The following is a 26,436-nucleotide window of genomic DNA, read 5'->3' as shown; positions in this document are numbered from 1 at the left end:
AAAAGATAGTTTATAGTGGTCATTTTGCCTGACAATGACATGAAAAATGGAAATGTTGATTCTAGTAGCAGCTGTGTTTAGGAGGAGGTAGATTTCTTACGTAAGTAAAAGCATAAGGTCAGTTTTCCTGGGCATCTATAGTTTAGATATTAGACCTAGAAAATAGACATGAGTTCTACAATTATAAAAGTTTATTTGGATTGAGAATTATAGGGCTCTGTGAGTGTCATAATGATTATAAATGTGTGTATATATATGAGGTGGATTTGCTGCACACAAGAGAGATATTAGCTTACAATTTGTGACAAGAATAGAATAAACGTCAGAATTAAGGCTGCTTCTAAAATATTATGTGCTACATTTAAGAGATTACATATAAGAATGCTGAAACATTTATCTTTGCACCTCCATTTCTTCCTTTTTTTTTTGTTTTCAGTGTTTGCTTTTATAACTTGAAACATGTTCAAAGTTAAGACAAGCTTTTATTCTAATTGCATATATTAAAACCAGGATCTTGTCTGTTTTTAAGCTCAAAGCACTAAACTGCCCCCTAATTCAAGTGGTCAGATTTTAAAAAGTTTGTATACCTGTAGCTGAAATTATCAGCTTCTGAAATGCTGACTTGGAAAAGTAGTGACACAACACTGAGTTTGATGTCCCAGATCTTCAGAATTTTCCTTCTGTAATATTTCGTCTTGTTTGCATTTCTTAGGCAGTATTTAAGAACTTTCATAAGCCCGTCTTTTAAAAATGCTGCTGAAGAACAAGTTGGACATAAACACCCAGATTTCCAAATTATGTGCAATTTTGATATGACAAAAAAATAATTTAGAATTGTAAGTATAGGTGCTTTATGTTATATTTTGAAAACAGACAAGTAAAACCTGATTCTGTCATACAGTTTATCGTAAAAGAAAATTCACTGATAAAACATCAGATTATTTTTGTAATGACATATACAATGCTATGTACTCCACAGCTTAAATTAGAAACAGCTTCCAAATGTGAATACAATGTGTGTTATAACCCTAATTTTTGAACCAAAGGATTTAACTAGAAACAAGAAGAAAGTGTGGTGTAAATTGACTTCATACATGCTGAACAGAAGAGCAACATACCTTCCATCCCTTCCCTAAATCACACAGGATATCCATGGTATATAAGCACATCTATTTCACATGTACCTTGAGAGTGGCAGGTGGCTACCTATTTTCAATTGCAAAGAGCAGAGACTGTTAAATTTCTGATGCAACTTCATGCATCTTTTCCAAGCTCCAATATTCCAACCATACAAGCAGTAGCAAATATTTCTAATGACCACCTACCTATAAAACCAAAACAACGCTAAAAAAATGGAGTGGGGAAAAACAAGTATCTAGGAGACCAGTCACTTGTGTAAACACTTGTTGTGCGACATTAAATCTTACCTGAGGCCTTCTGCTCCATTAATCGAGCACTGCCTGTGTTACCGATACTGATACGTTAGATGCTGTTGCAAAACTCATAGCTGCTGCGAAGCATAGTGGTGTGATACGAAGTGATGCAGAAAACAGTAGAAGCTCTGTCACTAGGTCAGCTGCAAGAAGAAGTGACGTGTGTGAATGTACAGTATATGGAGTTTTGTGAAAGATGCAGTCTCTCTCTCTCCCAAAGAACTTCAGCTGATGATAACAGGGGAATTCAGTTCCCTTTGGCAGGACTCCATGTTGGTCTGGATGCTGTAAATACTTCTGCTTCTACAGTTACTTAGATCATGCTGCTAAAAATATACTCATGACAGACTTAATGAAAGTATCTTCTTTTAAAAACTACTTGTCTACAACAATCATTTAAGGTTCTTGTTTGCATGTGTGGTTCTCATTATTCTGACATAGCTATTAATACTGATGAATATTAAAGAGAGAAAATCCAAATATTTTCATACGTGTACTTTTCCAGTAGCATTTAAAAAAAACCCCACAGCTAATCAGCCACAAATTTTCTTGATTTTTTTTTTTTTTTCAATTCAAGAGTAATATAGCAATATATGAAATTGTATTGCAGTAGGGCCTCAAAATCCCAGTAGATGATGTAATTATGATTAAAAATTAGTATTATTGAATAATTCACTTTTGGAATATGCAAAAGTAATTTTTTCTCTCATTTTCAATAACCATCAGTCTTAATATCTAACTAATGAAAAAACATAAACAGTGTCATCTATCAGATTACTAACAGAGAATGCCACTTATTGGCGCCTTATTGTTTACTTTAGCAGGTAATTTGTGGACCGGAATCATTTAATTGTTCTGAGCACATAATTACATACCAGCATTTTCCAATTTAATTAAAATGTACAAATCTGAAGATTAAGGGAATTTTTGAATTATTAATCATTTCTCCTCTAGGAAATCTTGTTGCTCTGCAGGAGATTTGTCCAGTGTACAACTATACGTATTTTTTTCCTTCTCTTTCACAGACAGACAATTTTCCCGCAGAGCCCAATTACATGGGCAGCAGGCAGCAGTTTGTTCAAAGGTAAGGCCTATTAAATAACTTTCTCGGCTTCCCCATTTGCATTCTTGTCAAAATTGCTTTGCCAGAGACTACAATTCAACTTAGAACAAGTAAATACAACTCTCTCTCTCTCTTTTTTCTTTTTCTTTTTTTTTTTTTCCAATATGTATTTCAGTAGCTCCACGTTCAAGGATCCAGAAAGAGCCAGCTTGAGGGACAGCGGGCATGGGGACAGTGATCAGGCTGACAGTGACCAAGACACTAACAAAGGCTCCTGCTGTGACATGTCTGTTAGGGAGGCACTCAAGATGAAAACTACTTCAACTAAAAGCCAGCCACTTGAACAAGGTGAGTGAAGCCTCCAATGCTTACAAAAGTGTAAAGTTTAAGCCATAATTATAAACCTATTAGTATTGCAGTTGCAGTTTATCAGGGTGGAATGGCCCACTGATAATACTATCAGAGAAAACAGTAAATCTTGTAGCTAGCCCAGAGCAAAGAATGCTCAGTATCTTTCAGAATGAACATGAAACGAAACCGCAAATATCCAAAGTAGATTAAAAAAAAAAAATTAGTACCTTTCTAAAATTATTAGAATATATTTTATCTCCACTGGCATTGCCTGTTATATATTATATACAGTCCTTCTGCCAAAGCATGATTTGGAAATTCAAACTAGACATGACTGCAACAGATAAAAGAATGCCAGTCATTTACATTCCTCACATAGTTAGCAGACGAGGAAAAGAAAAGAGACTTGGGATATCAGACGAGTAAAAATGGATCAGGAGATGTTTTCATTTCATGGATGTATTTTCCTATTTGTAATATTGATTTCACAATTAATAGTAGTGTGAGAAGTGTTAAATAATAATATAATCTGATTTTCAGTATAATTTCATTCACATCCTGTGGAGGTACCAAAGATGAGTGGCTGTGAAACAGCTAAAATGACTTATATCAGGACAATGACAGTGCTCTCTGCAAGCATTCATTCTGACAAGCAAGCATGTTTATTTCCTCAAACTCTGTGTCCAATTAATTTCTTCCAGATGTGTTCTATCTAATTATGAGGTCTTTTATTTCAAAAGAAACACTTCCTTTTTTTTTAAAAGCATCAGACAGACTGAGTACTCCAGCATTGTGTGTGTTTGTGTTTTACTTCTAGGCTGTAAGCAATAAGGAAGTGCACCACTGAATTATTTTTAAATGTTTTGTATGCTTGCTATTATTTTAGTTTGTTGTGGGGAAGATGATTCAGTGTTAAAGACAGTTAAAAGATTATTAAATAAGTCAGCCTAAATAAGAAACTATATTTATAATTAAGCAGAAATATATTACAAGCTTGTTATTAATTGTTGACTAATTGGACATAGGTTTTTTTGCCTCTTAGCCTAGTCTGATCTGTAGTACAGTCACCAGGAAATACATGTTCAACTTCATTTTTTTTATTATGTTGAGATTGCAATATAATTTTTGCTGTGTAAAATATTTAAAATGCTGCAGTATAATTTATTCTGTATATATTTGAAGGTTGACCTCATATATGACCTTATTTTCCAAGTAATAAATGCCAGAAAGATTATTTTTTCCTGACCTTTTGCCACAGCAACTCTCTGCTTATAATTGGACATTGATCTGTATAAAGATGCAGTACTGGCCTTTTTTTTTTTTAAAGAAGCTGTTTGAGTGTGTGTCTAATTTTCTCAGTTTTGTGTAAGAAAAAGAAAAATCTCTGGATCTCTATCAAGTATAGCCAAGAAAGAGTTCTAAAATTTTAAAAGTTTCGTTAGCAAAAATATTTACTACTCAGATTAAAAATGTGTGTTTTTTTAGAAAAGGACTGTATGGCCAGGGTTCATAATATTGCAGTTTGTCCAGCAGCATCAAGTCCAACAGTGATCAAAATATAAAAACTCTAGCAGATTAAGCCAACCATTCCTGTTGCTTATTTTCATTGTAATGCAAAGAATTATATGGAGGTTCGCACTTGTCATTGTATCTAGATGAGGGGCCCTATTCATCAAGAAACAACTTATTCTGGTGACTCGTATGAATCCCTCACATTCTTATTAAACATACATTGAACTGTGAATGTTAAGTACTGTCAGCCACTGAACTGCAGCAGCGGGTGTTTATGTGAATTTTCTTACTGAGGAAAAAAAAAAAGAATGAGGATAGAGAGATACACTACTTTTTTTTCTTTTTCTTTTCCTTTTCTTTTTTTTCCCCCAAATATAATTACAAATGGTAATGATAACCATTTGTTTACTTGTACGAACCCTTCCGTCTCAAGTGTGCTGTAATAAAATCATTGGCATATTATGAAAACTGAACCTGCAGCGAGCACCTTATGGGGTTACAGATCACTGCAATAACAAATGTGGTGCAATGTGGTGTTCCCAATGAAATCAATGATCGCTTGTCATTGAGCTTAGTAAGATTAGGGCTGTTAGCCCAAAGTAACTTTTCTCTTTTGAAAGAAGATAAACAAAATTGCTTTCTCTAGTCATAAGCCAAGTTGAAGGAGGGTGAGAAATACGACATATGTGATTAGGATAGAAAAAGGATTGCATTTTCTTTAGAGAAAAATTGTTTTCCGGGAAAAGAAGATGGGCAGCTTGCTAGAAAAAATTGTCTATGGCAGCACCTGAAGCAGTATCAGAAGTTGGGGTTCTGTCATCATTCTGGGTTGGGCGCAGTGATAGGAATTAACTATTTTGTAGCAAAGTTTCAGGCTTAATTATTGTTGTTTAAAGATATTTAAAATAGTTTAACTTCTGCTTTTAGAACAGTGCTAATTACTAGATCTTCTGGCATTTTTGAAAAATGATCAGGATTAACTGTGAATTCAGGATCTTGACTTGAGATTCTTAATTTAAAATTAGTTAAGTTTGAGTTTGATATCCTCTGTATATAATTCCAAACACTATTGTCACGGGTCCCATTCTACCCATGGCAGTAATAAGAAGGCTGGCGGTACCGGTAGTTTAACTACAGTTTTGAGCAACTCTAGCCTAGACAGCTTGAAAATTAAATTGAGACAAAAATTGTGTCAGTAGCACTACAGCAGTTGTGCTTCTGTCAGTAATAGAGAAGTCGGAAATTTTATGAAAAAATAATTTCTGTAGGCAAGACATCTTCTGATTTCAGCATGGGATGGAAGGCAATCAAGCTTACTTTATGATTTGTATTAAAATAGTGAAAACAGTGGATGGTAAAGCCTCAGTAAGTTTACAGTTAAAATATTTGATTTCAAGGAAAATATCTCCAGGTAGCAAGTTTTGTCTGGTGGTGATTGTAAACATTCACACAAGTGGGAAAGATAATGCAAATTAGGTATCATTATGAAAAGTTTATGAAAGCTCATCACTTGGCCTTCATGGAACGAAAGGGGAAAAAACCCCAACCCAATAAAAGTTATCAGGACAGTAAGTCTTATGTTAAAATAAGCATGTCTCATTTTAGTTATCTCCACCATATATCCTCTTGCTGTGAATTCCAAACCACTTTCTGCATAAAAATATCTAGCTGTTTGTTAAGCTTTCTTATGCTATCTGAATCAGCTGTCTTACTAAGCAGCTTGTTCCATATGCCTGCTACTCTTTCAATAGAATGGTTTTAGATAGATTTGTTTTGTTTACTTTTTTTCACTTCTGTTGCTGAGACTTTAAACCCCATCACTAGTTTGGACAGTTTGAGATCACCCTACTTAAAAGTCTTACAAGAATTAATAGTTTTGAACACATCTGTCGTTACCTGTTTGTTCCACCTGAAGTAGCATATATTATTCACATTTTATATTTAAATAACAGAATAATCTTTTTGCTTGGTACGGTTTAAGTATAACAGCAATAATCTGTATTTCTTGAAAAGATATCCAAAGCTGAAAATGAGATCATAAACCATAAATGATATCTACAAGGAAGCAGTACAACAGCAAGATATGCATTCTATACTTTTCTTAATGAATCATGGATGTGTTTACCTTATAATCAGTAAAACAATATAGGGTTATGGACATTTTTGTAGTTACTCATAAACCGTCATCTTTCTTAGATTTTCCCAGGAATTTTTCCGTCCTTTTTATTTCGGTTTTTGCTGTCTGTGTTTTCTTGCTTTAACAGAAATCTACATTTTCATGCCATTGTCAAAAATATCCAAGGGATTAAGTATCTCCAAATTGGGTAGCTTTGTTGTTCAGTTTTTGCTTTATTACTGTGCATTCATCTTTTTTCAACACGTTTGCTTGCCGTTCGCACCTGCATCCCATAGAGGGGGCATTTCTGCATGTGCTATTGCCTCGTTAACAGTAGCACGGATCCTGAGAATAAACCAAAAACCGGAGGCATCTCCTTGGAGGAAGGGCAAAAGAACACTCTTCAGCGTTGGTGTCAAGAGACTCCTCTAGGACTTGTATTGCTCACCGGGCTTCTCTGTAGAACAGCACGATTTTAATCTAAGATATAGGTGACTAGTATAAAAGGATTGGAATGTATCTTCAGAAAAAAAAAAAGAGATATTAAATATAACTTAAAAATATAATACTTCTTTCTTCATCATCACAACAAAAATATGTATGCATCACTACTGATGCAGTCCTGCATGCAACAGTCTTAGGAATAAAAACTATATCAGTGGTATAGAATCTCTATGAATATTGTTAACTCTTGAGTTTTTCCACTGAACACATTCACGGAATGAGTCTGTAGTAACTTGTACATTTATATTCTTGATTTCTAAACAAGAATGATCCCTGAAATCGAGTATCCTGCATTACCCTTCTGCAGCAGGCAGAAATTATCAGATTTTTTTTACCAAGATTTTTTCTGAACTATCCACTGATTTTCTTGCCATAATCTTGCTTTGTAGATAAGTCTGTATCTGCTGAGTCTGTAATAGGAATCCATTCTGTTTAACTGAGTGAGAATCAGTCTAGACTGATAAGTGCAGAAAGTTCATCAAACAAATTTCTGCTGGCTGACATCACCACCAATGATTTCCATGCCATTGGGGATGATGGGCTCTTTTACGAGTACATCAGCTTAATGAGATAATGGAAAAAGAAGATTGTGGAGAAATATTTCTTTTCAAAGTTCTCAGAGCTGGTGATGGCCTCTGCTGAGAAACTGATGGAGGCTGGGAGTCCCCCCAGAGCTGACACAACCCATGAACTATTTTGTTCAACACTGCTTCCTCCCGAAGGTTTTTTCCCCTGGGCAGAACATCTCCTATCACATTCTCTCTGTGCCCAGAATGTGAATAGCTGTCAGACTGCACTACTTGTTCTGACGCCACCTAAGAGTCTTTATGTCCAGGACTATCGTCCCTTCCAATTTGCTTACCCTTAATATGGTCAGGTAAGATGCTAACTTGCTGTTCTATGTCAGGACTTGCACGCAATACCCATTCTTTCATCTGATTGATTGTTATCTAGGCAAGCTACAAGAACAACTTAATTATATTGAGATCTCTTTCCTTTTCTTAGTATTATTTAGTAGTAGTAGTATTCTAGAAACAGTTAGGTGAAACCCACACAGAATGAGATTTTTTTTTTACCCTTTCATTTGTTCTTTTCCAGGTATTTTTCTCTCTACTTTTTTTTTTGGCTTCTGTGATTTATGCGAGCACATGTGTGATCCTAGACGAAGACTAGCATAGGACAAAAACTAATTTATCTATTCTGTTAATTTATCTGCTTCTGATTGACCAAATTTTTTATCAGTGCCCTGGAGATATTCGATTTTGGCCTCATTCTGGTAGTGGGATTTTTAATTTGAGACTGAAAATTTATGTAGAATTACAGACTTCTATGAAGAATAAGGCCATGTTTATATTTGTTTGATGTCCACTACAGTGCGTTTAACAAATTCATTATGACATTTAAGCCACTGCCAGCACTTCCTTCCTACTTTTCTGCTGTGAGTACATTGCTCAATGAAACAGTACTTCTGAATTTAAGAGAATTAGCAGTATTATTATTGGTCTCATCCTTCTTATGAAGTCCTTGGTGAATGGGAATATTGAAACTTCTATTGGTATTAAACTTTTAAATTAATATATTTCACTTTTAGTCAGAGGAGTACTCATAAAAGTTTCAAATTTTCTAACTGCCTTGATCTCAAACACTCATTTAAAGACGATCTAGGTAACACCTTTGCAAGACTTCCTTACCTAGGCTGAGCTAGGCTATGCAAATATTCTGTAATGCCCTTTTTTGAGAGATCAGAATAATATTCTCCTTTTGAACCTAAGTTAATGAACTAGAGAAAGGAATACAGGTCAGTTGCTTTTGCTATACAGATGATTGTCATAACATTTCTCATGTTAATACCCAATCATCTATGACATATCTGTTACTGTATTATACATTGAGCAAATTATATGATGGATTTCAGCAAAATAAAGACAAAACTCTTCTATCTACCAACTTTTATTTACTCAGAGTATTAAAGATTTTCTTTTCCCCTGTTGCAGTTATGTTGAATATCTTTCTGGTTTTAAGTTTTATTTTTAGACTACCTACTAGTCTACCAGTCAATTTAGGTTCACTTTTTACATTTTAGTTATTTCAATACTGAGTCTAGATTTGTGAGTGACACTGTGATGTCAGGTTGAACGATAATCAGGTGTGCTTTGAAGCAGAATCCAGTTTGTTTGGTGCTTCCTCATCAGAGATGGGAGTGTTCCCAGGCATAGCTTCCCTCTGTCGTGTGCTCTCCTCATAAGTATATAAGCAGATTTGGATTTCAAGCAAGGTGAGGAAGGAGAAGTTTGAGGAAGCAGATGTTTGTCCTAGAAGAAGTCAGAAAAGGAAGTGAAGTGGCATTCTAATGGAGAAGGCATGGATTAGCTTTATGTCTCGCCTACTTACTTATCTGCTTTCATTGATACAAAATAGAAAAGCAGTGCAAACATTCTGGCAGCTGAAGTGACAGTGAATACACTTTGCATCAGAGTATCTTAGCCTATTATTGCCGCCTGTTATTGCCTATTATCCTGCTTTTCAACTGGAGTTGAATTCTGCCAAACCAGGTTTTTAATCAGGTGCATGTTTCAGCATCTGGCAGATTATTATCATCATGTATCTGGTAGCAGTGAAGTTCTGTGAATAGCATATCCCACATTAAATTAATGTATTTAGCCACAAATTAGGGGGGAAATTTCTATAACTGACTTTCAAAACATGCAGAAAGAACCTTCTGCATCTGTACACACACAGAACATGTCAGTGTGACACAAAGAAGGGATTATAGCCATTCAGCGCAACTTCACCTATGTACCATTTGGTGTGTTATGCTATATTTTTCAGGTAATTTCATTCCCCCCCCCCCCATTATTTCTACTTATTTTATAATTACAAATTAATTCAGTGGTTGAAAATTATCTATACTTTTGTCCTGTATTTTGTTTTCATTGGAAGCTTCACCACCGAATCAATTTAGATATATCATTACTAACACTTTAAAAGGTCGAGACTGTACCAATAAAATTATTAATAAATTTTAGAAGAGTTTTCTTTGATAAGGTTATTTGCAAATTGATGCGTAACATGCACTTCAAGATCATAAGTCTGTTACTGTAAGTCTTGCGTCTGAGATGTGAGTGCAAATTCTAACATTTGGGTGCGATAGCTGTTGGTGCTCATTTCTTTGTGCTTTACTTTAGAGGCAACAAAGCAGAATATCCCTCCCCTGTCACTTGTGTAAATCTCATTACTTCCTTTCTGTACTCTGTTTTGACACCGCCTTTCCCGGGGCTGAGCACAGTCATTGTACTGCAGTTTGTTCTTGGAAGGCTTAGAATCCATAAGTTATCTTTTTGCTTTATTCCCACTAGAAGAGCAAGAGAAGGATTTGCAGTTCTCAGTAAGATGAAGCCCTTCTATGTCAAAATCATTATCTTCAGCTAACATTTCTTCTTTTCAGATTCTTTTTATAAATTGAAAGAAAAGTGGGGGCATAGAAAGATCAACAACTTTTGAAACAAGGAAATCAGAAAATAGACAGTTTTCATTGTTTCAGGCTTTATGCATTTCCCTGGGTGGTAAATGGATGTTCTCTGCCTGTGCTTACTTTTGTTAATGAAAATTTTAGGGCACATATTCATATATTGGATGGATACTTAATATCATGGAAACTATTATAACGGGACTAGAGAGTCTATTCCTGCCTCTTAGTCTGTGTCTGAAAATGTCCTTGTATGGTGTACTTACAGTTTTCTTTTAATTAAGCTTGCACAGAATTATAGCTTCAAAAAACATATATATGCGAGAGTGTGTTTGTTTATTCAGTTATATAAAGGAGACAATTAAAATAAATACAACATCTTCTCCTCTCTTTCTCATTTTAAATCATCATTGTATGAATGTATCTCCTCTTATTGTGTCAGCAGAAAATACAGCTATGATAAACAGCGATAGTAGTCAAGTTTTGGTACAATCCCATTGCATATTCCAACCACATCCTTGTTACCAAAAAGGAGGAATATTCTGCAGATGAAGTTACTGTAAAGCTAATGCATATTAGCTGGAAACCTGAACTTGGACTGTAGTTATCAATAGTTTTACGCCCAGCTGGGGAAGATATAACAGAAGTGTCTTAAATAAGAGACGGGAGTTAATTATTCCATTCAGTAACACTTCAGTTGGAATAATACTAATTGTATTTTGTTCTTCTGGAACAAAGAGTATCTCCTAATGTCTGTATACAATAATCTAGTCTGCCCTTTTCGTGGCCCTTTTCCTGTGTACATGCTACTTTTCTCCTATGCCCTGGTTTCCAGAGGGAGAAAAGTGATATAATTTAATTTGGGCCAGAGTTGCATCACACTAATTAGTGACACAGCTGTCGTACTCAGTTTGTAGGGATATTTTTAAGGAAAATCTGGACAAATTCAAAATCAACAAAGAGGTAGAATAACAGCAGAAAATAGAGGCTTACGAAACACGGCCTGTGGGTGAAGTTTGAAAGAAGTGTTTGTTTAGAATTTGTGTTTGTTTAAATGAACAAGGACTGGGGGGAAACGTAATAAAAGTCTTTCCATATACAAAAAGTTGTTATAAATAGGGTGGTGATTGCTTTTTCTTTCATCTCCTTTTTGTTTAATTTGCTGGGAGAGCTATTTAGGTTACATATGAGGGAGAACTTTGCTATAAAGATAGCTAGGCACTGAAGCAGGCTACTCATGTAAGTTAAAGAATCCCCCTTCCTGGTGGTTTTTAAAACAGGTTAAATGCACATTTGTCAGCGATAACCTAGATTTATTTTAACCTACCCAGGGCCAGGGAATCCACTCTAGTCTTGCATTTTATGATGCCATAATTAAAAGTGAGGATGAAATATACTGTCCAGTCCTATGTTAAACATACTGAAAGGGAACATTTGCACTGACCTGTTCTGCAGCCTTTTGTCTGTCAACATCATCTTTTACGGGAAGACCTCACCGTGTTAGAGAATCACAGGGAATGTGGATTATGTAGTGCTTCACAACAAGAATCCCTGATATAATACAACAGTACTTAGCATTTAACATGTACTTTGCTGCAGTGTGATTAACTAATTACTGCTCAGTGAAACTTTGTCTACTCTCTGTATGTCAGTGATAAACGCATGCCATGTATCAGCCCCTGCACACCTACTGCCCATCCTGATTTCCAGAATGGCAGAACAGCTGGTTTCCATTCCCTGCTGCTGCTTTCTCCTATTCCAGCTGCCGCACTCAAATAACCTCCCTTCCCCAAGTGGGCTTCATATGGTTTGAAAGGGACTTAATGTATCTCAGTGCATAGGGAACTTTTGATGCATATTTCATCATGTTTCAGTTCTTTCTACAGGGAACACTGCATGTATAACAGATGTTCCCTGACTACTACCCTTTCCTGAAGGTGACATGCCCTTTTTTGTGCTTCATCTCTAATGTATAGGGAGCTGGTAGTGCCTGCGTGGTGCTAAAAAATACTGCTCCGTGGCTGCCCCTCTGCTGCATGCCAAGCTATATTTAATTCCATCTGCTCCCCTCTACAGCATGAAATGGAGAGGAGCATATGCCCAGTATAACCAAGTCATACTGTGGCACAGAAAAAAATCCCTTTATTTAAGATAAGTAAATGTATTTTAAAATTAGGACCATATTCTTCCAGCTTTTTATGCATCAACTCTCTCATATAAATCAGTGGGGATGTTCATGTGACTACATGTCAAAAATCCTTCATCTTTTATTATTTCTTTTAATATTATTAATGTTGTGTATGTAGTATGTGTGTGTTTATATATGTACACATGCATATGCATAAATACAGAAATAAGACATCATTAACTGATGTCCCTGAAAATTTGATTTTATAATCTATATACATCTGCATCTTAACAGTATGGAAAATTGAAAGCTTTGAAACATTGTGTGCTTGTTTTAAAGCTACAAATATGAGAACAATTCACAAATCCGTTTACATAAAACACTATTTTCATCTTAAACTTGTTTTGGGAAAGTATAAAAATACTGAGGCAAAAGCTGTCAATCTAAAATATAGTATACAGTTGGAAAAAAGTATTTAAAAAAATGAATTCATTAGTTAATAATGCATAGTACTGTACCTCTAACGTACATATATATGTATATATACATACATATAAAATTTATTATACATATAACAATATAATTACAGTGTCTGCTTAAATATTATAGGGGTGTGCACCTTGGATTTTTAGAGGGTAGTCTATCAACTTAACTATTTCTCAGAGTTTTGAATTAAATTCTTCATACAGAATTTTACTATCATCTGACTCAATTTTTATTCGGACAAATGAATGCAGTTCTTACACGAAAAGTTCAATTTAGGTTGCACATTGAACATTATCTCTAGACACTTACACAGCCCAAACAAAATTCCAAGCTCCGAGTCAAACATACAGACTAAGAACAACAGAAGCACAAGTGAAATTGTGTCTGTTCTGATACTGCGAAGAGAGTTTTGCAGCCCATCTGTAATCTGTGTGGCCTAGGGAAGTGTATATTGGATCTGTGTGCACTGCTGAATATGAATAGTTCTACACTTCACGTGTGTGATTAGTTTTAGCATGTGGTATTTCTTTCCTAGTTTACCAGTTTGATTTGAAGATTTTTAATTTTTGTTTTTTCCCCTGAGGTATATAAAATTCATACTGCACCTTTATAATAATTTCAGAAAGTACCAGCTTCACATCTCTTTTATAGGAATATTTTACTTACAGTAGAAATTTTGCACATGTAACATGGGAATTCATATTATGTGGCCCCAACAATGTGTTATTTTTGGGTGGCTACTCCTATAAAGGACCAATATTTTTCCCCATGAAAAAAACTTAAAATAGTCTAAAAGAAATCAATTTCTGTCAAATTCTCAGCCTGATTTCTTTTGTATACTTGGTATATACTTAGGCAAATAATTTCAAAAAAGGCAAACTAAAACAGTGTGACTAAAATATTTGTAAGATTTGTGTCTACCTTATAAAACACAGAAGGTTGAACGTGACCCTGAGTTACATCAGGCAGCACTTCCTTTTCTCTCTTTTCTCAACTCAAAGAATTACGACCCAACAATACGTGGCTGGTACCCAAGTAGGAATATCTGGGTGCATAGGAAAGGCAGGCATTTTTGAGGGGAAGTGCATGGAGTAGAGAGGGATGAAGAGAGAAAACTACATTGAACACTACAGCCACTGCTGTGAGGAAAGCTTTAAACCCAGCTTAACTTGCCAGTCTGCTGTGGCTGCTTTTTGCTTCTCAAGAGTACCGAAGAGTAGCCAGAGCACACTACTGAATTGGACCATAAAAATTAAAATAAAAAAGATCATATAAAGTTGATACTGCATATCCTTAAATCACTGGAAATACCATATAATTGGATAATTTTTTTTTTCTTTGGCATTCAGGCTTATAATAAACAAATAAGGACATTCTCAAAACCTGTATTTGGATGGAATTACACTGTAAAGTTCACACAGTAATGGTATGGTAAAATATGTTACAGCTTGCAACTGTCCCCAAAGCAAGCACTATTATATTAACTCAGGACACTTACGATTAACATTTATTATGAATTTCAAACAATAAAAAAACAATAATAAAAATGTAGATTTTGGACAGAAGTATCAAAAACTTTGAAGCCTGTAGTAAAATCTATATCTCAGTTATCATTGCACGGTTATTTCAAGATAAGAACAGAATTTAAATAGTTTGGACTTCCAAAATAAATCTTATGTCAAAATTTTCTGGCTTCCTGATATTTATTGTAAAATAAAATCCCACGAGATGTTTAAGCCTTGTTATTGATATATAGTTATAAAAGTTGTGAATTTTACCTATACAGAAGTATTGATAATACCTATATTTCTGTTATATTCACATGTCTGTTTATTCATTCTTTATTATTAATGTTTAATTTTATTCCTTTATTTTTAATTTTATGTGTTTTATTTTGTGTACAGTCATATTTTTTCTTAATATATGCAGAATAGCAGAAATATTTATGCTGCTAGAATTTTGGCACCAGAAAAGAGTCTCCCAAAGACAGGTTAGATGCTCAGTGAAAATTGGGAACCCAGCTTCCTCTTGTTTTTAAGAAATATTACCCTATCGCTAATTCACTATTATTTTACAGTGATCTCAGGAGATGTGCAACCTCTTTAAGCAAGACAAAATAAGCTATTATTTAAAGCCTAAACATTTCTTTGCTATTTAAAACCTAAAGGTTTCTTTAAATTCTTTTAAGACTTAGATTCAGATGTCAGTAGAATTACAGATCATTGTAGATTTATTACATTTCTGCAGCTTTTCACAGGAATACATGACAACAGTAGCTGGCTCATCGTTTATTAAAAAGAAGACTCTTTTATATTTAAACTTTTTACAAGCACATTTGAAAGATAAGTACTATACTGCTTTCCTTATTGTAAACTTGATTCCTTTTCTGATATACAGAAGTATGGAAAGACAGAGAGAGAAAGAATTACAGGAAGAAGAAAGAGAAAAAAAAGAAGCTTAGAAGTTTAAGGTGTGAGAAGATAACAGGTAACACAGGAGGAAAAAAGCAAGTAATCAAAACACTCAGATTTCTTAAAAAACAAGAAACTGCCCTACTCTTAGAGGTAGAGTGCTTCTGTTGAATATAATTCTCTGCCAAAAGTGATCAAAACTGGTATTTTTCCTAGAAAATAGCTGCAATTAAATAATCCTAAACTGGAATGCATATCAGAGAGGTGCTTGCGGTTTTGCCGTAGAAGTTCATCAGAGTCAGCAAAGCTGTACTGCCTTGCCCATTTTGAACCAACACAGTATGGTATTTATTTATCGTTATAAATCAACAAAACATAACTTTTTATTTTTAATCCAATGTCAGGTAACATCATTCTTTTGCATAAGCTTTTGTAGCTGAACAGAAATAAAATACTTCCTTAAAATACATATGAAGATATTTTTACTTAGGGATATAGTGCCTTTGTTCAGTTTACTGGCAAGATTTGGGACAGAGTACTCTGGAAAATATAACAAAAGTAAAAAACTTGTTAAGTTCAAGACAGCAAAAAATACCTGCAGAATCTTAGTGAAATCCAGGAAATACAAGTTTATGGCATCTTCATTTAGAGTGAATTTTACCATTCCAAAGTGGATTCAAAACTAAGGCTTAGATTTTCTCCTAGATACTTAGTCTTCTCTAAGTACAAGGAAACTGGAAAACCTAGACCTCAACGTTTTGTTAGTTAAGAAAAGAAAAAGAAACCTTAATATCCCAAACCTCTACATTTTCAACCCTGTTGAAGGAAAGAACAGTCAGAAGTTCTCAGGAGCCTTGTCCCTACCATTTCACCTACCATCTTACCTACCTCTGAGCTAGTTACTCTGATTCTTAATAGTTAATTAGTTGACAAGTACTTTAGAATTAATGAGGAGAGCAATAGGTACTTCTGGAGCATGATTCATTTGACCTATTTTAGGTGAATCACACCCTCAAATGCTTATTCCTCTCTACTGTCAGTAAAAGATGACTAACTCAGATGTAGTTCAATAATTGTAGATATCTAAAGTTATGAAAGATGAATTGCCATTCAGTGATTTTGCAGGAACCAGCTTTTTGCATATTGGCCATTGTTTATTCCAACTTTTTGTCTTCCGTGTCTCTTACTCATGTTATAAGTGTTAATGGTTCCAGCCCAAGTTTATTCTGGACTCATAATCATTAATTTATTCAACAAATCTTTCCGATTTAATCAGAGTCATGATGTGGAGGTGGTGAATCTCTCTTCCATGTGAGAAATATGATTTCTGTTTGCACAGCCATTGTTCCCTCTTCCACGTATTTGCACTTGGGAACCGTTTCTTCACTCACAAAATTGGGTGCCTGTGTAAGGTTCTTAGGTTTTGATGTTTTGCTTAAATATTCATCTATTTGGCTTTTCTTGTGAATTCTTATGGCCAAATTGCTGGTGCCAGAAGCAATAAAGAATATTGTGTTGAAGGTTTAAAATTAGAATCTGAGATCAACTTGTACTTTGGCTTCTAAAAAGCCCTACGTGCTGAAATGCTTTACTGAAATGACTCACAGGAAAGGAAAGGGATGGTCTTAGATTACATAGACCTCTACTTGAAATCAAAATAAATTAACATATTTATCTGACCACTGGAACTATTATAATTTAAGTTAATTAAATACCAAGGGATGAATAAAAACATATTAATTTAAGGATTAACCTCTATATAAGATATCTGTACCTTACATAGTGTTAATCTTCAGTAAATTTTTATCATTTGGTGAGTTGAAGTAATTCATGATCTTATTAAACCTAACTCCTTATCACATCTGAGACAGTTCTTGTATGTTCATTAAATAGCAATGGATTCTGGAATAGCTGTTAATCCCTGGCAAATACATTTAAGAATCAACTGGCATTTCATAAACATACAGTAACAATCCTATTAAATCTAAGTAAATATTTATTTAAGATACTTGGGGTCTATCCTGTTGTATCACACCCACTATAGTATATGCCATTGGTGGTCAGGTGAGGTTTATCTGCAGGAGTACACCTGGCACTCTCATCTCAACTCCATCACCAGAGCCAGCTGCTGTAGATGTTGCATATGCTGGCACAAAGAGGTCTCCTTCTTACCTTTCTGCACTGTGTCCCTGAAAGAAATAAACTAAATTAAATATATATCTTCGTGAATGTCAGAGTTTTCTGCCAAATAACTGTGTGAACTAGGGTTGTCTTTTTTTTTCACACTTTGAGATGACATAGCTTTGCCAGCAATACTTCACAATACAGATCTGGTCTCACAAGTTGCTATTCAGCATCAGCGTTATTAGTCGTGAACATAATCTGCTTTCTTACAAGGCTCACACAGATTAAGATTGAACTGCATTTTTGGCAAATTGAATGGAATTTTCAAAAATGTTTTACGTACCATCTCATGTTCAGAGTAACCTTAATAACAACTATTTAACTCTGTAAGTGCCCCTCAGAACTATCTCAGAGAGTAAATGTGTTGTACATCAGTCAAATACCTTTGGCTGTCTTTTGCTTTTGTGTTTGCTCTTTCAACTTTGTTAGCTGATAAACAAGTAGTGGAGTAAACATCTCATCTGGATTTTTTTTATTTCCCCTCCCCCCCCCGTCAAGGTAGTTAGTTTACTTTGGGAAATTTGACTACTTTCTTCTGATGGTTTAGTTTCCTTTTTTCTTATCCGCAATGCAACCTTTCCTTTTTAAATTAAAAAAAAAAAAATTACTTTTACAGAGGAAGAGAAGATGGAGAGTATATTTATAACAAAAAAAACCAAACAAAAAACCCCGACCGGTTTTATAATTGAAAACCTCAAGATTTTTGTGAAACCCTTAAGTAGACAGTTTTTAATGACTATAAATTTCTATTTCAGAAATGATGGGAAATATAATTCAGATAATTCAAATTTGTGCTTTGCTATTCACAGTTAAATTTACAGTTCACAAAATATTCCAAGTTTATCTAGTTTACAGAATGGAAAGGCAAAAGTGTGCATTACTGGAAGTAGTATGAATCTTTCTTTAATTGATAGTGTTACACAGCTTTTCATATCTCTGTATGTTGTCTTGCACCATTATACATCAATAGAGTCAATAATGACCAATTTAGTCCCTTAACATTGTTTCTGATTTGGGCTTTAGAGCCCCCAGCTTTTTGAAATTAAGTCAGTCTTTTACTTCCTTTCACTGAAAATCATCAGAAAACTTCATTCTAATAAATGTAAGAATTAAATATTATGATTATTCTACTGCTGAAAACAATCAGATTTGAAAAGGAAGGAAGTTCAGCTTAAAAGAATAATTTAGTAGTAATAGTGATCATATTAAAAACTGTTGAAAGAGTAGCCAAATTATCTATTACACATTTGAAATTTTTAACTATACTTTCTGTGACTTTTCATAATCCTGGTTGCATCTGTCTTTTTCTATATCACTATTTTAGTGCAGACTGTATAATGTTATTCCCGCAAAATGTATCTTGTCTGGAACAGTCGTGCAGTTAGCTACATATGCATTTGATTTTATGAAACTAAATTCTTAATAAGGAATTCTTTTAATTATTCTGGTGCAGATATTTTAATATCTTTTATTAAACTGAACTAAGCTAGTACTTAAAAATAGCTCCCTGACATTCAGAATAATGGATATGAAAACAAGAGTAATAAAAATTGCTGGGAAGGTGCAGTGCAAGCACTGATTCAGCACTAACAACCACACTGATTTAAACATTTTCTTTACTATGTAAGATATTAATCTGTAGGAATTTAAAAACATATGAAAACAACTCTGTCTAGTAAGGGTTGAGATGTGGAAGTTACTGTGAGGTAACAAACTCCAACTCATCATGCAGTCCAAGGCAACTGTACTATATGCATGCCCTTCACTTATACTAGCTGAAGGTAATTCGATCATCTACCTAGATGTAACATCTGAGTCACCTTGTGGAATTTCCTGTCACTCTCCAGCAATTGCACAAAGACTTTAGGACAATTACACCCCTGTGCAATTAAGGGTCGAAGGAAAAGAATGCAAGAAAATAAAAAAGACATTTTTCCATCAAGCCCATGTGGATTTTTGTTCCATGAATTTGTCTAATTGTGTTACAGACCCTTGGCATCCATAATGACCTGCACAATGATCTCCACAACTTATTTAGGTGTGTGTACAAACATACCGCTGTTGATTGAAACCTGCCACCTGATAATTTCATTGGCAGTGCCTAATTCTTGCTTTAGGAGAAACAGTGAATAATTGTTTCCTATTAGTCTTTCCAGTGACAATCACGATTCAAAAATCTTTTCATATTTTTCCTTTGTTATGTTTTCTCCAAGCTAAAAAATCTTAGTCTATTTAATCTCTTCTCTTACGAAAGCTTTTTTATAACTTTGATCATTTTTGCTGCCCTTTTTTATCTTTTCAGTTCTGTTATATTCTTTTGAACATGGCATGAGCAGAACTGCATACAGAAGTCTAGACACAGCAGCTGTGGATTTAAACAGAGTAATGTTTTGTGTTTTATTCTCTATTCCTTTTCCAAGATTTCTTCTTATTCTAACTGATCTCTTGATAAGCTATGAGCTGACATCTTCGGTTAACTGTCCAGAAGAGTACAAAGAGACCATAGTTTGTGTATTGAGAGTTGTTACTGTTTTTCATCATGTACATTACCTACATTTGTTGACACTGAATCTCATGTGCCATTTTATTGTAGTCATTGAATAGCATGACATCTATCTGCAGCTCTTCACAATCACTCTCAGATTTTACTACTCACATTTGTTTGGTACCAAAGCTAGTTTAAGTGATAGTGTTACAACGCTCCAATTTCATATTTGGGTTCCATATGGTCTGCTGATTTGTCAGGACTCGTTTTACCTATTATTTTCTCTAAAATTTAGTCTATTATTCTTTCAGATGCAGGCAGTTTTTATGACTCATGTCTATGCTCAAAATAACTGCATTCTGGGAATCTCCCTAGGGTCCCTTTCAAACTGTTTTTCCCTTTTTTTCTTTTCTTTTTTTTTTTTTTTTTGAGGGGTGGGTACTTGTGATCTTATATTCTTTCAGTATTGTATTATATGCTGATTTTCCGTCAGCCCTACCGATCCACTGATTCTCTGTCAGACTTTCATTTTTTTCCAATTTTTTTTGTAAAAATTCTCCTCATTACTTGCTATGTCATGAACAAATTATCTTCAAGACCTTTTCCATCCTTCCTTACAATATTATAACATTTTATTTTTTTGACTTTATGCATTTTTCTCTTCCTAATTTGCATACAATTCCCACTTTTTTAAGACTATCTTTTTACTTCTAATGGCCTCCTTTACTCTGCTGTTTCACCATGCTGGCTATTTTTCTGTCCTTTAAAAGTGTTTTTGGTAAGTGGTATACAGTTACTCTGAAATCCAGTATAGTATCTTTAAGCAGTCTGTCATGCTATCTGCAAGCATTTAGTCTTTTAGTTGTCCTTTTCAATTTCCTTTTAAAAAGCTTTGTCATGTTCGGGTAGTTCCCATTTTTTAAGTTAAATGTTACTGTAGTAATTTTTTTTTTCCTTTTTCTTTTCTACAGAGACATTGAATTTGAGTGCTTTATGGCCAGCATTACAGTGTAGCACGTAGATAATTACATTTTCAACCTGGCCTGTTGAATGTTAAAAAGTAAATCAAGTAAGCGATGTTTATCCTCTTGTGAACTCTTCGACTAGTTGTTTTAAGTGCAATGTACTTCATCATTCCTATATAATTTGTATCTTGGCATTATAATTACACTGGGTTCCACCGGGTATTTTCTTTCTACTGCCTCTGTGAGGTATCTGTTACATCACATTCCTCACTTACAACCAGCTGCTGCAGTTCTTATTTTTAAGACTTAAAAAATGTATAGAATCAAGTAAATATTTGGTTTTGGTCTGGTTACCAATTTTTATGTGCCCTGTTCAATTGGGATTTTATTTGCCGAATTTTTTCTTTGCTCTTCCTTCTCCAAATATGGTTAATTTTTACTCTAGCTTTTTTTTTTCCTTATTAAGTGTACAGTTTGTGACTTCACTCTAGCTGACAAGTTATCTGAGATTATGTGCTTTTCTATGCCTGTCACTTGTCTTTAATTTAAAAACACTCTCTTATAATGAATTGAAATGTCACCAGCCTTTTTTCTGTGCTGGCTTGCATAATGCCTACCTTTCTTGGATGTGTTCCATTCATTACAAACATTTCCTTGGTTACTAATTAAAATATACCCTCCTCTTATCTAACTCAATTTTCAACTCAAAAAAGTATATGAGCTTTAGCGTCTAAAATCAGAGAGTAGAAACAGAATCTCTGAAGAAATGTGGAAATGTTGCAGAAATGTGATGTCATTTTCAATTCTTTCTTAGGCCATAACAGAAAGATGGGGGGGGGGGGGGGGGGGGGGGAAGACACATTTATTCCAAATCCATTATAGAGAGATCCATAGCTGTCTCATTTTCATCTTGAATTTTATCTTTCACTTGTGATTCAAATGACTCAAGTCTGCCTCTTCATAATGATTTTTTATGAAAGACTTGATAGTTATACCTGTTACTAACATGCAAGTAAAAATGCAATGTTTTGCTTCCTTTTTCTGGAAAAAAACCCACATTATATTGGTAGTCTCCAATAGTGCCATCAATTTCCTATTTTCAGCTCCTTCTGATTTTCATTCTCACACTTCCTGGGAGTTTTGGCAAATAGGAATAACATTTTCAAGTACATATAGTGGCAATGCCCATTTTTGCTTGGTATATTAGTAATAATGCATATCAAAGACAGTATTTTAATGATATTTTTATTGTTCCTTTGTTACACAATTTGCCAAATGCCTGTTTTAGGCTCGTTCCTTACCCTGTTGTCATTTTGACTTTCCTCACCCTTGGAAAAATACTTGCAGAGATCTTTCACAAGTTATTGTTGCAGAATTCCACTCAGGAATGCAAACATCCATTATTTTTACTATTTTTCTCATTCTAGCACAAGTCAATGTTTTTGTCTTTTTCTACACTGAAGCAGCTGTGAAAATTTGTCCAGACTAACATTACAGGTGGATTAGTCAAATAATTTTAAATCTCTATATAGATATCTTTATTTGGGCTTAAAATACACTTACTTTGGCTGAGCTTAAATCAGTTCCAAAGTGAACGAGAGTAAAGTGAATCAGGAGCATTTTAGTTCTGAATAGGAATAAGAATAAAAATAAGGAAAAGAATAAGAGTATAACAAGAAAAATATAAGAATATCCACACAGTCGTTTAATGCGATTGAACAAATCTTCTTTAAATTCGCTTGTTTAATTGATAAGGATTAATCTTCCAGAGTTTTTCGGGGAATGCATGTGATGTTACGTGCTCTGGTGTTCACCGATGCACTGTGGAGGTCTTTCATCAAAGCAATACTTTAGGCTGCTTGTCCACTCCTGCTTTATGGACTGCAGTGGGATCCGTTTGGGTTGCTGTGGCTCCTAACTAGGCTGCCATAGCTTCATGGGGTTTGCTGCAGCTTCATGGCTGGGTCTGGTAAAGGGAGAGTCAGAAGACACAAAAGAAGCAGACTGGTAATCCATCTTTATTCACTGTTGCTCAAATCCTGTCAGGTAACACCCTCATAGCCTTACTTTGTGCAAATAAACCATAGGAACTCTTGACTGCAAGGGTCTCCGACCCCGAAACCGAGCTTCATGATCTAGCCACAGACATACTTGCAGTCTCTTTTACCCTGCAGCACAGAAAAGTCACCTGCTTTTGGAATTACCGAGGCTCTTTTTCACACAGAATTTTTGTGAAGGTCCAAGATAAAATCCAAGAAGAGCATTACGCTAAGCAGAAGGATCACACAGCCGTGATTCCTGACTATGCTGACTTCTGAATCATGTCTGAGACAGCCTGGCAGAATGATAGCTGGCCCAGGCCAAAGGTCTGCCTGATATCATTGCAGCTGTATGGACATTATAGGTAGAGTAGTTACACGGTATAGACAGTTTCTTGCTGTGGCACTTTTACATTTACTAACCCAGATCCAGACAAAGAATCCATAGAGAAGGAATCAACATTTTGAGCTCCACAGAGTGTCGCTCACATCTTAGACAAGGAAGCCTTTTAGATTATCTGAGAGGTTTTGCATTTTTTCCTTAGATTCTCATTCAATTACAATATATATTTATTTTAAATTCCTTCATCTGGAACCTTAGGAAAAGCAAACTTCTTTCAATTTCTGTTTTAAAAAGAGGTTACAATAAAACCTGACACTTGTGGAATATTTGACCCAGTCGTGTCCCGTTAATAGGTTGCTTGCTGATTCAAACGAGCAATGCCATCAATCCTGTATTCAGGATTTTCTTACTGAAAAGAACAAAACAGATCTGAATGTAAAGCTATGGTACACTGCACTGTCAGGTTGAACAGCTCAAAGGTAGACAAGGATACCTGCAACTCTGTTCAGCTGAGCTTGAATTCCACCCTGACGCATGCTGAGAATTACCATTATACGCTTTATTCTCAGTGGCGACTGTCAGCCGTGTAACTCTTCAAGCATATCCTGCCATTTGTTCTATCCAGCAGAAATCGTTTTGATTCCAAAGTAGCTCTTCCAGCTATTTCGTAGGAATAGTGTGCAAGGAGAGTAAGTTTGGGCAAATAATAAATAAAATTTGAAAGCAGTGTTATATGAAGGGAAACAAAATGACTCCCATTTCCTTGTAAAACCCGTGAGGGTGTAAAAAATGTTAAAGTCATATTTCTAGTGAAAAGACAAAGAAAGATATAGCACATTCATTTTGTTCATAAGTACAGTATGCTAAAGTCCATAGGATTCAGGTCTTACCTACCCTTTAATCACATTTCCAGGTGCCTCCTATCACAGCTTGTGAGAACGAACAACCTCAATCATTTAGGTATCAACATGACCAAATTTGTGAAACCTGCTTGTGCTCAACTGCTTACTGGGACAAAATCCAGGATGGGACCCCACACCTCTGTTGAATTCATTTTTATCTCATTGCACCCTGGTTTCCATTAAAAAAATGGGAATTAGGTATGTGGATGGGGAGCCGGAGGCAATATATACCTCCCGGTAGATCCACACCACGCCAAGTTTGATGTAGCCATGGAGGTGTTAGTGTTAATGACAGGCTTGGCTTTTCAACCCTTAGCTTACAGACGTGGCAGTTTTTATTTACTGCTGTTTAGCTTCTGTTTTTCTTTACTTTCGTTATTATTCTTGGCTTTGATTACTTCCTCAGTGTAGGAGGATCTGACTGGAGCCCCTCTTTATTTCTTGTGATGTGTCTTTTCCATCAAATGACAGCCATCAACTGCGAACATTTTATTTCTAGTCTTGGGAGCTTCACACTTGCGAAGAGTGACCCAGAGGGACACAGCTGTCTCATTGTGCAGTGAACAGAGAATTATTCTCGGATGCATCCTGCTCAGCAAAGCCTTAAATATTATGGCCAGGTTCTTGAACTGGCATTGAAAGTGAATTAAGAACCAGTGGAAAATATGAATTGTTGATATGATAGGTTGTGGTAGCTTGTCCTTTTAAACAACTAATTTTCTTGTTCTGTTTATATTGTGCTTGTGTCCTCGATTTCTACATAATGCTAACACAACAGTATGAGCAGGAAGAGATTACTACACTGATGGTTTCTATCAAATCCAACTTAAAAAGAAAAAGACAATATTTATTGAGGTAAAACCAAGGAATTCTTGTTACTTTCTCTGTATGTCTAATGAGATCTTGAGACTTTGTACTACCTAAGTAAGCATACGGTATATAATTTGAGGAAATTGAAAACATTCGTAATATATGTATATTCAGAATAATCTTTTTTCTTCCATCACCACATCCTTCTTCAGCTGGATGATCTTGAACCAGCTATTTTTTACCCTTTAGATTCTGTGACACCTTTGTGTTGACCTTACTTCAGAAGCAGATGTAAGGTTAGGGTCCATCAGTTTGTGGCTCAAAGTGGCTATACTTATACTATTTTTGTGAATATATGTGGCAAGCAGGTATCTTGTGCTCCCAGGTTGCACAGGGAGACTCGTCCTCACTGTGAAGAATTCACATCCTAGAAATCTCTTCTGTGACCAGCTTTCTTTGGCACTGGAAGCGGCTATTGCCTAGGAAGGACAATTCCTAGGAAGGCATTAATGTGTTTAAAACAAGAAGGAAACCTTTAACATTAAAGGGAGAGATAAAAATGTGAGCGACTGTCCATGACAAGAGTTAGGTCCTGATGACCACATGGTCCATCACAGTCTCTCCAATGTTAGAAAGTTACTTTCACAATTTTAACTGGTCTAAATCAGATAAACAGCCCTGGTTCCATCAACCTGGTATGTTGCCTTTTCTCTAGCTAGAGATTTCAATGGAGAGAGGGCTCACATGGTTCTGCAGCAAGCCAATTCAGGAAGGTGAACTAACGGAAAACTATTTGGAGGTTTTTTCTGTTCTTCTAGCCACTTGAACCTACTCACCATAACATTAAAAGAGGGTAGAAACTCATTCAGAGTGGGTGCCAGGCAGTACTAATCTGGCTTAGCTTTACATATTGTGGAACTACAGCCTAAAGAAAGGAGAGGCTTGTTTCTGTCAGAACTGGGTCTTTTCTAGTGATGTTTGCTAGCCTGAAAAGTCAGGAATCCACACTGCAAAGCTGCTTAAAGCAAAACAAAAAGATGACAACTGCCATGGTTTTTTTACACTTCTGGGTAAAAATCTTACTTTTGACCAAATGAAGAAGTGGACAATTATTTTAGCCTGTTGCAGTTTATAAAGTTTTCTAGCATTAAGCACATCCTGACACACAATTTTTTATGTGCATTTTCACAGATGCTGCAATAGAAAAAAAAAAGGTCTTCATTCGTCTTCTGAAAAAA

General features: G+C 35.2%; 1 protein-coding gene across 1 annotated transcript in view; it reads left to right on the top strand.

Moving 5' to 3' along the window:
- Positions 1-26,436, top strand: part of PCDH17 (protocadherin 17) — a 94,568-nt gene that overhangs the window by 27,357 nt on the left and 40,775 nt on the right. Inside the window, exons 3-4 of the mRNA XM_075139147.1 lie at positions 2,459-2,517; positions 2,672-2,844. Of these exons, the coding sequence (XP_074995248.1) occupies positions 2,459-2,517; positions 2,672-2,844 (232 nt within the window). The remainder of the gene's footprint in view (positions 1-2,458; positions 2,518-2,671; positions 2,845-26,436) is intronic.

The sequence above is a fragment of the Calonectris borealis genome, chromosome 1, assembly GCF_964195595.1.
Source record: "Calonectris borealis chromosome 1, bCalBor7.hap1.2, whole genome shotgun sequence".
Taxonomy (NCBI): Eukaryota; Metazoa; Chordata; class Aves; order Procellariiformes; family Procellariidae; genus Calonectris; species Calonectris borealis.
Note: the sequence above shows the minus strand (reverse complement) of the source record. Positions and strands in the feature narration are given on the sequence as shown.